Genomic DNA, 15,519 nt, shown 5'->3' with positions numbered 1-15,519 from the left:
TACCTTTTTTGGTTTCTTATTGTGTTTCATTTTGTAACATTTTATTTTGATTTCTGGAAATTACTTGTTTTGTGAAATGTGTCGTTTTTATTTCGTTTTGGAATTGTGTTTTGATTTCTGTAAAAAATTAAATAAAAATTAGTGTTTAAAATGTCATGTTTTTCTGAAATGAGTATTTTTTTTCCTCTAATTGTTGTGATCTTTAATGTGTTTTTGCATCTAGTGATTCATTAGTATTATTTGTACCTCAGGGCCACCGTGCATGTCACAATAAAATGGTTTAAAAGTGAACTGAAAAATGTGAATTGAGTGCGCATGCCCCTGTTATTTTAATATTAACTCTGCAATAATCTATGGGCTACTTAAAGCATATGGAATAGGCTTATATTTCTCTCAGCACATAATCAAATTAACAGGGTCATGAATGAATATTGTAACTTTATACAGTTCTGACCCTGCATATTTTAACTCAGACATGACAGAACTTGTCTGCACAGTTATTTCAAGCTGCAAATAGGACCATGCAAATCCATATTAAGGGGCTCAATGCATTTTGAAAAGAAAAGAATTAGTGCAAAGCTCGTAGCATGAAGAGCTTCATCCTCTGAGGGTTTTTTTTTTTTTTTAAAGCAGTTCCGTTAAAGCCTGAGCAGCTGGCTGGCTGCTCGCACCGCCTCACGACCGCTCTGCCGGCTGGTAAGAGCGAGGTAAAGGGTGTTCATTTAAAGACTGAGCCTCGCCGTGTCCTCAACTACTCAGACAGGCGGAAACCTGGAGTTGGAGAAAGCATTTGAGGCCACCGCGCGCATTAACATGCAAGCTCTGGTTTGATGCGTCTCGGCCGGGCGCGCGACAGAAGGTGAGCGCACATGGACAAACATTTGTCAGCCAGAGTCGGTGACCTATAAGTAATTAGAAAAGTTGGCAGAAGAAAAATTCAAAAGTTTTTCCACTCCCTCTCAGGAGGACACGAGGACGTTTTCTGCTTTTGGCGCGTGGAAGAAGACCACCGGACCTGGAGCTGGCGCAAGCTCCCTATAGCGCGCGTGATCCGGAGACACCTGTGGAAAAAGAGGACTTTCACCATAGAGACGAGATGCAAGTGGATGGAATCCCCCCCATTTGTGCACCCCCAGCTCAGGTCCACCCCTACCCATCCCATCCCCGGATGTCGGTGCGGATGTCGGTGTACAGCACCGGGGTCCGTCCCGTCCTCACCCGCACGTACATCCAAGGACGCGTGTACAACTTTCTGGAGAGGCCGACTGGCTGGAGATGCTTCGTGTATCACTTCACAGTGTGAGTTTTTGGTTTTTAACTTTCAGAATCATCCTGATCCGTGGGGTATTCAAGGGCATAATTGCAACTAAACCCTAATAAAAACGAAGGGAGGGGGGGGATTAATTGTTCTCACAAAGCCCTGGAAGTCCTCAACAAACACCGTTAATCCTGAAAATTTGGAAAGATTCTGTTCAGACATCCGGAGTCCCCCACAGAGCCATTTTAATATCATTTTAGTCTAACAACATCAAATAAAATAAACAAATATGCATAATTCAGTGGGGCATTATGGGAATCTCAAAGAAACTCCCCACATGGGAGCACTAAAGCAATATTAGTTATCTTTTACAGTCTGCTTTGACAGAAATAGCCCCAAATGTTGTGTCTTTATTTGTGCTCTGCTTGTATGTTTTTTTTTCTAAAAAAGACATCCCTCTTTATCACTTCACACTATTTGATTTTGTAGGAAAACGCCCCCCCCCCCCCCCCTCCCTTTGGAAACTCATAGATTAGGAGATCCATACTGGAAAGTTCAGGCACGCTTCAGGAATGTAGGATGGGACTTTCCAGAAGTGTGCTGTCGGTCCCCACTTGCTGTCATTGATAGCAGGCAGCCAAACTTGGCAGGGTGCATGTTCAGAGGGGGGAGCAAGCGTTGACCCTGCGGTGTCAGAGGGGACACGGATGGACAGAGCCTGTCAGAGCTGGTTTGATTCTCAGCGTCTCTAAGGGAACATGAACAAAGCTAATGCAACACCAGCATAATAGGATTCCATAAATAACCTGCAGAATGTACTTTAGGTCGGAAAGGCCTTGTTATGATTACAGAACAATCTGTGTTTTATCATATAGCTTATTATGGGCTACTTGACTTGGCATCAGAAAGGCTTAATTTATTCTTATTTCAATTACAGAATTGTGTGCACTATAGGATTAAAAGGTTCACCGAACTGTAAGGTGCATTAAGCTAGACAAGAGTCTGACTGTATTAACTGCATTCGACTACGCTAACTCACGACACATTTTGACACCGCTGCACGTTAGCCACGTTAAGAGCATTAGCCGTGATAGCGTATTCACAATACTTATAAATCCCAAACTTGTTAGTAAAGAACAAAAACAAAAAATAAATAAAAAATTTTTTTTAAAAAGTAACGCGTAGTGCTGGAAATGTTCTTGTTTCTATTTTATTTTATTTTTATTTTATTTTTAATGTTTTTTCTTCTCTCTTGTTTCTGTTTATTTTTCTCAAAATAACAATAAAAAATGTTAATACTAAAAAGTAACGCGTAAAAAACAAAGCCAGTTCGGCACCGCTACATGTTAATCCTATTAGAAGCTTGTGCAATGCGCTACTGGGCCGTTTTGATGATATCACAACGGCTCATTAATTCAAACCGAGCATCTTCGCGACAGTTTGATTGACAGCGATTTAAAAGGAGAAAAATTCAGAAATGCAAAAATGAAATTATTTTTATTGCATTTGTTCTCTTTTATAGGAAAACTTCCACACATAAAGGTCAAAAACTAAAAAAAACATGCCAAAAGAACAGAACATTACAAGAACCAAGAAAACAGCTGAAAAACAAACCAAAACAAAGGGCACAATCCTCGCAATGTTGGCAAAAGGCTACCCTGGGTAAATAAAGCTCACTAATACAGTTTTGATTCTCAAGGCCAACTGACGCACGCATACAAGGCAGAGGTTAAGCAAAGAAGATGTTCTACTTCCCTTTACATGATTGGCATGAGTGAGAGACACTTTGATTGCTTATTTTGAATCATTGCGTGAAAATGAAAACTTCAAATGTAAAGTATAATAGAACTGTGCCCATTAAAGTTTCTTTGCTTTTGATTCAAAACATGAAACTGTCTGAGTTAGAAAAACAAGCATGGCCTTATCACTGAAACAGAGCTTAAACATCACAGGGACCTTATCAGCCTCTTCTGTTTGTACGTGTTTGGGCACACTTGCAAATGTACGTCACTTTGCTGACACAGCGTACTTGAGGGATTACGTTGGATTATGAGAAACTATTGAATTTACCTCGAAACAAACTTCATATTAATGTGGCTTTAAGATTATGTTACAAGTCTTTTTATCTTGACTAAGCTTCTTATTTCTATATGAATCTTTTTTCATTTTCTTTGGGGGGGAGGGGGCTTTTTCTCCTTTATCTCTATGCTTGCTTGGATTTTCTGTGCTACAATTCACTGCAGCATTTTGGTCAGCAGCTGCATGGATCTGTCCCACATGCTGCTTATAGATGTTTACACTAGGAGAGTTAAAAAAAAAATAATTACAAGTTTTTTGGCTTTGTTCTACTAAGCCGAACATATTTTTCCTCAGAGTTGAAGATAGATTCAGCCACTGAAGTTTTAATAATTTAAAAAGTAAATAAAAGACAGCAAACATGGTGTTGACTCGTCCAGGTACTGCAGGTTTTTGGGTTTTCCGGGTCGTAGATAAGAGTAGGTGCATCTAAAAGGGAGCGGAGGTGTGTCTTGCAGTTCCCCTCGAAACTCATACGACCAACCCTTGTGCTGTCTTGTGGGGTCCAGATGACCCCACCCTTACATTGACGTGTTATCCCTACCATGATAAAGGTAAAGAGTATTTCATGTAATCCATGGACACCAGTGAAGATCACAAATCATTGCACTGTCTTGTGGGGTCTAGATGACCCCCCTCAGAACGTTAACATGCCTTGGATAAAACAAAAGTTACGGGAAGACATAAAAATGGATTGTACCTTTGGCGTGCGTGTGGTAAGTGTATTGTAAAATATTTGTGAGGTTAATGTAAGTTGATCGCACTTATGACCTACATGTGATGCTGTCTTACTCTCGTTAGTAAGATGCACGGACTAGCCACCTACTGACCGCGCGCAAATGTTGCACGCAGGGCTAAACCCGACTGAAAGTCTTCAAAGTGGCTATTGTCCTGTAGGTGGCAGTAAAGCTGCCTAACTACAACTCTTTTTAGGATTTTAGAAATAAAGGGGAGGTTTGACATTGGTCTATAGTTGGCCAAGTTACCAGGATCTAAACTGGGCTTTTTCAGAAGAGGTTTAACAACTGCATATTTAAAAGACTGTGGCACGTAACCCATTTCCAGAAATGTATTTATTATCGTTAGTATGGAATCATTAATTAGGGGGAAGGTTTCTTTAAAAAGTCTAGTGGGAATTGGGTCTAACAGACAAGTTGAGGATTTGGAGGACGTAATAACTGATATTATTTCCGCTTGATCCACAGCAGTGAAGCAGTCTAATTTTACAGAGGTTTCTATGGATCCCTCCACTTCTACCACTTCAACCTGCTCTGGGCTGATAGTAGGAATAACTTGTGAATAACTATGTCTAAAATTTGAGATTTTACTATCGAAAAATGTAAGAAAATCATCAGAGCTGAGAGAAACAGGAACACGTGGTTCTACTAAGCTCTGACTGCGAGTTAATCTTGCAATAGTACTTCAAATAAATCTTGGATTATTTCCATTCTCTGATATTAAGGTTGCAAAGTACTGGGTTTTAGCTCTATGCATAGCTTTTTTTAATTTAATAGGCTATGTTTCCAGGTATTCAGCGTCTGCTCAGAACCGAAGCGGCGCCATTCTTTTTCCAACTTACTGGTTAGCCCTGGCAGCGCGGGCCACGGTACAGGTAACGACCTGGCTAGCCGGCTTAGCTTCCACTGTGCAGAGCCACGCTTCTAACTGCTCTAGCCTGGCCTCCAAGTCTAACACAAGACTACAGTTAACACACCTACCGCTATCTTCATTAAAGGAGGCAGGATCCTCACTAAACATATGGCACATGGGGCAGGAGAGAGGGGGAAAGACGGAAGGAGTGGTAATCATGCTAGGTTCAGTGGTAATCATGCTAGGTTTCTAAGCTAAGGCTAGCAGTGTTTAGCTAAAGAGAAGTAGTTTATTTAGCAAACTGAGAAAAGTGAACAGCAAGCGGTTAACAGTAGTGTATTCACTTCTAAAAGGTGCTAGATGTGAATGTAAATATTAAACCAAATAACACTTAATAAGTAAGCAATAGTAGTCAGGCTAATGCCAAACAAGACAGCAACAGTCAAACACGACCAGCACTGGATTACACTCACCCGGAATGACGTCACAGGAAATGTTAGGTTGGGGCTGTAAGCTAGTGGAAGAGTGTGTGCGCAGAGAGCTCTCAGTAATGGGTGATGGGAAAGGAGAGTGGGGTTGTTTCACACCAATGGTCCCGTCCTCAACTCAGAGGTGAATTTCTAATGAACTACTACCGTTCTGCAGAAAAAATATGTCCTAGATATGGAAACTTTTAAATAACGTTCTTAAAAACAGCCTAATCATATTTCAAAGATCACTAGGAACACTTTTGCAATACTGATTCAAATGTTTTTTTTCAAAGACTTTTTTATAAATTTGATGCCACCACATAACCACCAGTTCTTATCATCTCCTGCTTTACGTCTGCAAGTGAACGGCTTATCAATAGAAGATAGAAGAATGCTTTGAGCTTTTGTTTAAAGTTCAGTTTTGTGTTTTTTTATTTTTTCCTTTGGTTACTTTCCCCAACGCCACAGCACACAGAGCCGACATTACCTGTGGATTTGTAGGTAAGGGGAGAGAAATTTGCCTGTGTTAGCGCTGCGGGAAGAGACGAGCGGAACCTTCTTGGAAGTATAAATGGTGACGCCCAGGAGTACTTCTGCTAAACAGAATGTTTTCACTCGCTGACATTTCAGACGTCTCGAAATAATTTAAGCTTCTCTGACAAATTGCAACCATTAGAGTGCCTGATGTGCAGTTGTGTCCCTTTTGATCTTCTTTTTAACCACCTCTGTCACATTTACACTTAAATTCATACAAATTATCTTACGTCTCAACAGGTAATTTGATTTGGGGGGTTTTTTGGCAATTTTTTTGCCATTTGCCTACCAGGTGACAAACTGACATCAGTTTTCACTGGCAACATAATGAAGGTGTCCTTCTGAAAAACTCCAGTTGTTTTGTTTCCTCGCTTAAATCTTTCAGAGAAGACCACCTGCTTTGGTAGTGTTATACACCACTCCTCAGTCAGTCCCCCTCAGTCTTTTATCTGTGTTGACGTGTGTGCGCATTCATGTCTCTGTGTGTGCATGTGTGTTAGCCTAAAGGGAGTTATTTGGATTCCTGGCCAGACTTCAATAAACCCGTGCTGTAACATTGACTGATAAGGGTCTTCATGGAACTGGAGACTTTAACTCTTCTTACACAAATGTTCCACCTAGTCAGTACATACAGAAAAATATGGCTGGAAATCGAAGCATTAGTACTAGATGGTAGTTAGGAAACTTCTTGTACCTTGCTAGATCTATTTGTTACGAACAACAGTCTGACATAAAACCTTTAATTGTGTGTGCTAACAGTTAGATTTCCGCAAAGTTTACGTACTAAAAGGGACAGAGCCACAATCCAATTTGCTATTTAGAAAAAAATCTAAGAATCAAACAGAATAGATCTTTGCTCAGAAAATGCAGAAATGTATTCAATGTAATGATCAATTTTAACCTAAAGCCATGTTAAGTTGCTTTCACTGTCAGTTCATCCCACAGCACCAGTTCTGCTTACCAAAAGCGGCCCACTAGGCCTCAATAAGATGGTAATATATATATACAATTAAAAAAAACAAAAACGCCCCTCTCACCCTCCGCGGGTGGTTTCTCCTCCAAGCTCGGGTCCTCTACCAGAGGCCTGGGAGCTTGAGGGTCCTGCACAGTATCTTAGCTGTTCCTAGCACTGCGCTTTTCTGGACTGAGAGGTCTGAGGTCTTTCCAGGTATCCATTGTAGCCACTCCTCCAGCTTGGGGGTTACTGCCCCGAGTGCTCCAATTACCACAGGCACCACTGTCACCTTCACTTTCCATGCTTTCTCCAGTTCTTCTCTGAGTCCCTGGTATTTCTCCAGTTTCTCATGTTCCTGATGTTCCCATCGCTTGGCACTGCCACATCCACCACAACGGCTTTCCTCTGTTCTTTATCCACCACTACAATGTCTGGTTAGTTCGCCATTACCATCCTATAAGTCTGGATCTGGAAGTCCCACAGGATCTTTGCCCTCTCATTCTCTACCACCTTCGGAGGTGTTTCCCATTTTGACCTTGGGGTTTCCAGTTCATATTCTGCACACATGTTCCTGTATATTATTCCAGCCACTTGATTGTGGCGCTCCATGTATGCTTTCCCTGCAAGCATCTTACACCCTGCAGTTATGTGCTGGATTGTTTCAGGCGCTTCTGTGCACAGCCTACACCTTGGGTCTTGTCTGGTGTGGTAGATCTGAGCCTCTATTGCTCTAGTGCTCAGGGCTTGTTCCTGGGCTGCCAGGATGAGCGCTTCGGTGCTGTCCTTTAGGCCAGCCCTTTCTAGCCATTGGTAGGACTTCTTGATATCAGCCACTTCAGTTATGGTCCGGTGGTACATCCCATGCAGGGGTTTGTCCTCCCATGAGGATCTGTCCTCCAGCACTGTATCCTCTGCTCTCCATTGCCTGAGACATTCACTGAGCACACATTGTCAGTTGGGGCCTTGAGCTTGATGTACTCATGCATCTTGGATGTTTCATCCTGGATAGTGGCTTCTACGCTCACTAGTCCTCTGCCTCCTTCCTTGCGGCTAGCATACAGTCTCAGGGTGCTGGATTTTGGGTGGAACCCTCCATGCATGGTTAGGAGCTTTCGTGTTTTAACATCCGTGGTCTGTATCTCTTCCTTTGGCCATCTTATTATTCCTGCAGGGTATCTGATAACTGGCAGTGTGTAGCTGTTTATTGCCCGGGTCTTATTTTTGTCATTGAGCTGGCTTCTCAGGACTTGCCTTGCTCGTTGGAGTTATTTAGCTGTTGCAGCTTTCCTTGTTGCCTGCTCCAGGTTGCCATTTGCCTGTGGAATTCCAAGGTACTTGTAACTGTTCTCGATGTCTGCTATTGTTCCTTCTGGGAGTGAGACCCCTCCTGTATGGACTACCTTGCCTCTCTTTGTCACCATCTCTCGAGCCCGAATGACATCCCAATGTCAGTACTGTAGATCCTGGTGGTGTGGATCAGGGAGTCAGTGTCACGCTCGCTCTTAGCATATAGCTTGATGTTATCCATGTAGAGGAGGTGACTGATGTTGGCCCCATTTCTGAGTCGGTATCCATAGCCAGTCTTGGTGATTATTTGACTGAGGGGGTTGAGACCTATGCAGAACAGCAGTGGAGACAGAGCATCACCTTGGTATATCCCACATTTGATTGACACTTGTGCAAGTGGCTTCCCATTGGCTTCAAGGGTGGTTTTCCACAGCTTCATTGAGTTTCCTATGAAGGCTCTTAGAGTCCTGTTGATGTTGTACAGCTCCAAGCATTCATTGATCCATGTGTGTGGCATTGAGTCATAGGCCTTCTTGTAATCAATCATTCCATCATCATTACATGCAGAGAATGTGGAATGAATGGATGCTTCGAAACCCAATTATATATATATATATATATATATATATATATGCAGGGCCAGACAGAGTTCAGACCTGGATCACTCAAATGTTTGCTGTATGTGATTAAATATTTCTCATCCGAACACGAACTCTGTACTACTAGTACTGGTCTGCAGTCTAAAGTAAAATTACACACATCAGCAAATAAAATGACATTAGACGGACATACGGACGGACGCGTACTTTAAGTACATCTCGAACAAGTTCAGACAAACAACTGGGAATACACACACATTTCGAGAAGTTGACTGTTGTTATGCAGCTGTAATTATGTTCAGTATTAATTTTATTTTGTTTTGTATGCGCCTCAGGTAATAAAATACAGAGTCCCATGATCACATCAGATGTTTTGACTTTTCTTATTGTATTAAGCCACATCTTCCAAAATAAATAGTTTTTTCCAGCATCAACCTTTCAGCAAAACTTTATATATGTAGCTATAATTTCAGCTTAACTTAATGGACTAAACCACAATTTAAATAAGGTCGCAAGCTGAGAGTGGCTTATGACTTTGATTACAGTTTCTTCTGCTCTGCCATCACTTTCCTCCAATATCAAATAAAAGTGAATTGAAAAAAAGAGGGAGCCAGATTACCATGCTGTGCGCTGACCTTTTTTTGTCATTACAACGTAAAGCATGAAAACTGGATTTTAAAGAACGAATATGAGGCTAAGAAGATATCTGTTGATTTTATCTAATTGGTAGGCATGATCATAAAAAAAAGTGTCCAATTTATAAAGTGAAAAAAACTTGGAGTTGCTTGAACAATGTTTCTGCTTACTTCAAAGCAATGATTGTTGTATTAGTATTTTGACCTCAATCTTAAACTGTAGAAGGAACATCCTTTGTGTTTCCTGATGTCTGCACTGTGCTGTAAGGTTAGCGTTTTTTCACATTAAGCACTGAATTTGGTGTGTTTGTGGAGAAAATAAACAGAAATCAGAAAATAACCTGAAAATAATCTTTGATTTTCTTTGGTACAAGCATCAAATTTGGCATTGGTGGACCTTAGGATCTTTCTGAAAAGTATGTTAACCATGGGAAAATCCAAGATTTTAAAAAATACATAATTATATACCGTAAATTCCGGACTACAAAGCGCTCCCGATTATTAGCCGCACCCACCCATTTTCACGTGTTTAACTAATTTTATACATACACAAGCCGCGTCGGGGTACAAGCCGCATGAATTAGGCAACATTGTCATCCTGACGGATCACTTCCTGACTCAGAGTGTAAGCGTGATTTATTAGCACACAGTGGGTGGAGTCATTTTTGCCTCAGGCTCATGTCTTTGAGTTTATCTGCATCTGCCAAACAGTATGCACCTCTATTCTGTTCACAAGTTCCTCAGTTATGGTTTTTATTTTTATTATTTTTTTTTAACTTATTGACAATCTAGGTATCACACATAAAATTACAAACAGTAACCATATAATCAACATTACATCCCTCAGTTATGATGAGGAAATTTACATCCCCGATCCCCCATTTCCCATGAGTCTTAGGGGCTAAAGGCGGGGCCAACGCCCGGCTCGCCATTCTGTTGTACGTGTTTAAGAATGAGCAGCAGTGCATGGAGGGGTGAACGGGTAAAGCTCTCCTTCCGCTTGTGTCGCGGCAGCGTTATGGGAGTAACAGGGCTGTTTAAAAAACACGCTAGTAAAATAAAGCAGCGACGACTGAAAAGCGCGCGCCTCAGCGCGATACGCGCGCCTCAGCGCGATACGCGCGCCTCCTCGCGGCGCGTGGGTCAGAAGTTTCCTTCCACAACAAACACTTGCTCCGCGGACGCCTCGAGTAAGCCCTGGCTGCAGCCTGCAGAATGGCTCGACGCCTCCGCGCTCCCGCGCGCTCCTTGTCTCCCCTTCCTATCTACTCCGACAGCTCTGGCCAGCGCGGCTACAGGGAGGAGCACTTCGTCCCCATTGCGCCGGTGAACGGAGCAAATCGTGTCTGTGCAGAGCAATCGGACTTAATACTGTACGTTTTGTGTATGAGGGGCGGATGCGTTGTTACGTGTGGGAGCCTTCAGACTGCCATCGGCCCCGCAGCTCACACGACACGCAGTCTCCAGCTCACACGGAGGCTGTGAGCGTTTCAATGCAAATCTCTGCTCAGTCCTTAGAAACCGTTAACACGACCACGTCAATTTGTGTTTCCAGTCGTGTCCCGACAAAATAAAGGCTGATATTATTGCCACATATTTACGTGCAGCCAGCCGAGTCACTATGACTCAGAGGTAAATGCACTCCTGAGCATGCGCTGTTCTCTCCGTCACGCAGCTGACCGGCTTTTCCAAACCCGTTGGTGATTTTTTCACGCTGCTTTTAACGATTGCTTTTAACTTGAAAGCTTCATCATATTGTAGCGGCGATCACGTGCACGTTGGGTCTAATGGCACACCAAAGGATTCTGGGATGCGGCTGGACATGCGTGTTTCGTTTTGTTGAACCATGACTGAAGTGTCTAAGACCTGAAGTGAGGTCCATGCTGTTTGGCTGCTCAGAGGTGTGTTGAAAAACAAATGACTTGTGTTTGATGTTAGAGAATTCAAACCATTCACTGTGTCCAAAAATACGTACACGGCGGCCGCCAATAAAATCCAATAATTAGCTGCGTCACTGAATAAGCCGCAGGACTGTAAGCGCAGGAAAAAAGTAGTGGCTTGTAGTCCGGAAATTACGGTAATTTAATAGTATTCTAATCTTACCCCTCAAGTTCAAAGGCCATATTTTTGAGATTGGGGCAATTAGACATTGATTATTTTTGAAACAATTGAGTTTATGGGCGCCATCTTTACAAATGGTTGCCAATTTGGATTTTTCTCTCGACAGGAGAAAGAGGGGATCCTAAAGTACATCCGTGCCAAATGTGGTGCTTGTACCACAAAACACATGAAATTGTCTTAAAAATCAACCTAACCGGCGCTGCTATGGGACTGCTGTCCCCAGATTAAAATAAAAACATGTCACATCCCGATTTTTGCATTTTAAATCAAGCTGATAAATAAAGCAAATTATCATATTTTACCCACTTTAAGGCACAGTTGAAAATATATATATCTTTTTTTAAATCAGAAACACGACCTAATAATCCCGGATTCCTTCTGCTTGTGTTTAATAATGTTAAAGTGATTTTGAGAGCTACACAGTGCTCTATAAAAACGTTTGATGGAATTGTTATTGTGAATATGCCAATACAGCAGATGAGACAGAGACAGTAGATAGATAAATACTTTATTGATCCCTAGGGAAATTACATGGAAGTCTTTTGCTCCATGCACCCATCAATTCATTCACAAAGATTAAAGCACACATTAGAGTAATTAATAAATAAGGAATATGTTAAAATCTAATAAATAACCTGATAAAATCAGTAAAAAGGGAATAAAAAGTAATGAGACATTAAGTGTGCCATGCCCCGTCCAGCAGCATTAAACAGTCTAATCCGACTGTGTTGGGGTGTCCGACTGTGTTATCTTTTTTCACATGTTACAAACAAGGTTGGGAGTTACAGGTATTGTGAATACGCGGCTAAAGCGTGTAGCGTGTTACAAGCAAGTTGTAGAGTTACTGTGAACAGTTAATAAAGTCTGACTGACGGACATTGTCTCGCTTAATGCCCCTTTTAGTTTGATGTGCCTTATATCATTTCAAAAATAGACCATTAATTGACGGTGTGCCTTATACAGTGAAGCCTATAGAGCGGAAAATAGAGCACAGTGTGAGGAGGACTATAAAAAACTGATTTGTTGGCCTACTAAAGGCTGTGGAATGTCTTGAAGCCACAAGGGGTGCTAGCTAAACAAAACTTTTGATGAGTTAATTATCACACACATAAAGTTCCCATCCTGATAAATGTTCTGCTTTTATTCTTCCAGGTTTCTTATAGTTCTGGCTTGTCTGATCCTAAGCGTCCTCTCAACCATCGACCAGTTCCAGGCTCTGGCTCACACAACTCTCTTTTGGGTGGTAAGAACAATATTTAACCAATTCAGAATTTTGGGATAATTATATTCAGTGATTTCTGTAGATGATATAGGATTAAACCTGTGTCAAAAAGTAAATTTTTATTTAGAGAGGCAAAACCAGAGGTGCAACTGGAATCACCTGTAAAATGTGGCTTAAACTCCCACTCCAATCATCTATTGATCCCTTTTCACAACATTCCCAGTGGTCTTTCCATTACATAAATGCAGTTTTTATCCAAGTCAAAGAAATTCGTTTCTGCAGAGCGCCAATAGTTCATCAGAAACTGGCCTCTGAGTAGGACTGTTTGGGCAGAGTACTTTCCATCAGCCATCTGTTTACAGGCTCTCTCACTAGCTTACGGCCCTTCACAACCCAACAAAAATGGTGACCATTATTGGGGCTTTGCAGCCGTACAGTTTTGATCCAGATTCCAGCACAGACAAGGAAAACAAAGACGTACATGGATCTATTTTTCTGCAAGTGGATGTATTTGAATGGAGTGGAGCAAGGAGCTGGTGGCCCGCCGATTATAGCTTCTAAGTTACAACCACAACCTTTTTCAAACGGCATTTTGTCCTCTGCTCCTTATTCAAAATGATTCCATTAAAGAAATACTCAGAAATACACATTTTTTATCTAATTTAATATATGTATGTCCTCCATCATGAGAAAAATGCCACAAGTATATAATAAAAACACAGCAACAAACAAGATACCGTAATTTTTGGACTGCTGAGCGTACCTGATTATAAGCCGCACCCATGACATTTTTAAAGGATAAACCATTTTGTACATACCCAAGGCACACCTGTCTATAAGCCGCATGCGCCCACATTGAAAGATTTGTTGTAGAATGAGGATGTGTATGTGCTGAAACTGCGCACATGTGTAAGAAGGAGGAGGGATTACGCGCAGTGGAAGTGTAATTGGGGGGGGGGCGTTCATGGTATGATATACAGAGTGAAAGGGAACTGTAATAAAGGAATGTTTCCCCCAGAAGAAGATCAATGACTCTTTATTAACCCAATCTGGAGGCTCTGAGGGTCCGAACGGGGAAGTGAACAACCGTAGGAAGATCTGCCTTCGGGGGAGAGGATCTCCCCTGCATTTCCTGTCCACCGTCAGAAAGAAAAAAAATAATCGCAGGAAAGGTTATTTACTCAGGAATGACGGTACACAGCAAGAGTTTTCAAAGTTTTAATAATATACCTGAGTTTTTCTTTCCAAACACTGCCTGTGACACGGCAGTAACACGGCAGCAATATGGTAGTAACAGCACTCACACCTACCTGTAAAAGTCACTGAGAGCAGTAGTAACTTATGGGTGCAGAGGCAAGCACTGCGCAGAGGCAAGCGCTGCGCAGAGACAAGCGCTGCGCAGAGACAATCGCTGCGCAGAGACAAGCGCTGCGCAGACAAGCGCTGCGCAGAGACAATCGCTGCGCAGAGACAAGCGCTGCGCAGAGGCGCGCGTGCCAGAAGTTTTCCTCCACAACAGTGACACATTGACTTTGAACGGCTACTAGCCCTGTTCAAGAGCAACGGTGTCCCCGTCTGATTAGTTACCATTTGCGTCCCAACCGGTACTGGAAATAACAGCGGTTTTCGACTACGGTCTGAAGCCTGAGGTTGGAATGTAACGCATGGAAATCTTCCTCCTCAGTGTCGGATTGGAATAGCGTCAAATATTCTTCGCCACACACTCACTCTCTCAGTGTCTCCTTCGTGGTCGCTGTCAGTGTCACTCTCATCCCGAAGAAAATTCACTCCTGAGCTTGCGCTGTCCTCTCCGTCACGCAGCAGACCGGCTTTTCCAAACCCGTTGGTGATGGTGGATTTTTTTCACACTGCTTTTAACGATTGGTTTTAACTTGAAAGCTGCGTCATATGCATTTCTTCTTGCATTTTCTATAATGAGGGTCTGCTCGTACTATTCATTCACAAAGCAGGAGTTAACATTAAACTTAGGTCTTCCTCGACACATATACCGTATTACCCCTGTCTCACTCTTACCCTTTCTGCGCGAGCGCCCCTAGCGGCCGCTAGAAAAAATGCATTAAAAAGAAGAAAAAAAATGCATAAATTAGCTGGATCATTAAATAAGCCGCAGGGTTGAAAGCGTGTGACAAAAGTAGCGTCTTATAATCTGGAAATTACGGTAACTTTCATTGGAGTGGATCTTTGATGGATATAAAGAGAAATAATTATTGTGCTCAAAATAACTACGGCTAATGTTATAGCTTGTGAATATAGTAGTTTATATCTCTAGTCTGATATAAATTTAGAAAAGTATCAAAAAAAACAGACTTATTATCCTTTTAATTAGCAAGGATCTGTGGTTATTCTAATGGTTACTGGTTTAATGCTAAACTAATTTTATGGGGCAACTCAATGAAATGAGATGGAGTCTATTTCCAGAAGCAGTTCTCTTTGAAGTTACTCTAAAAAACCAAAACCTTCTCAACCAATTTCTGCATAGAAAAGTAAAGTGCATTCGCTGCTGTTTGGTATAAAGAAGGAAACGGTTCCGCTGTCTTTTGCAGCTAAACCCATGCTTCTACAGCCTCTTAATGAAACCCAGATGACGTAGCACTGCTCCTTCTTAGCAGAATAGTAGATAGCTTTCTGGTTGGAGGTACAACCAGATTAAGGAGAAGGACTTCTGTACCACATTAGCAAGTTTTCTAGTACAAAATAAAAGCACGAGGTCTTTATTAATGCATTCACAAATCCTTGTAAAAAAAAAAAAAA

The 15,519-nt window shown here is 41.8% G+C and overlaps 1 protein-coding gene across 2 annotated transcripts in view; it reads left to right on the top strand.

The window, feature by feature from the left end:
* The first annotated feature begins 635 nt into the window (after window positions 1-635).
* LOC101161541 (potassium voltage-gated channel subfamily KQT member 1) overlaps window positions 636-15,519 on the top strand; it is an 84,296-nt gene continuing 69,412 nt past the window's right edge. The window contains exons 1-3 of one of the 2 annotated variants that reach the window (XM_023952481.1): window positions 636-859; window positions 964-1,299; window positions 12,678-12,768. In XM_023952481.1, the coding sequence (XP_023808249.1) occupies window positions 831-859; window positions 964-1,299; window positions 12,678-12,768 (456 nt within the window). In that variant the 5' untranslated portion in view covers window positions 636-830. The remainder of the gene's footprint in view (window positions 860-963; window positions 1,300-12,677; window positions 12,769-15,519) is intronic. The other variant, XM_023952475.1, reaches the window with a different exon arrangement.

The sequence above is a fragment of the Oryzias latipes genome, chromosome 3, assembly GCF_002234675.1.
Source record: "Oryzias latipes chromosome 3, ASM223467v1".
In the NCBI taxonomy this organism is placed as follows: Eukaryota; Metazoa; Chordata; class Actinopteri; order Beloniformes; family Adrianichthyidae; genus Oryzias; species Oryzias latipes.
This window is presented reverse-complemented; position numbering and strand designations above follow the sequence as displayed.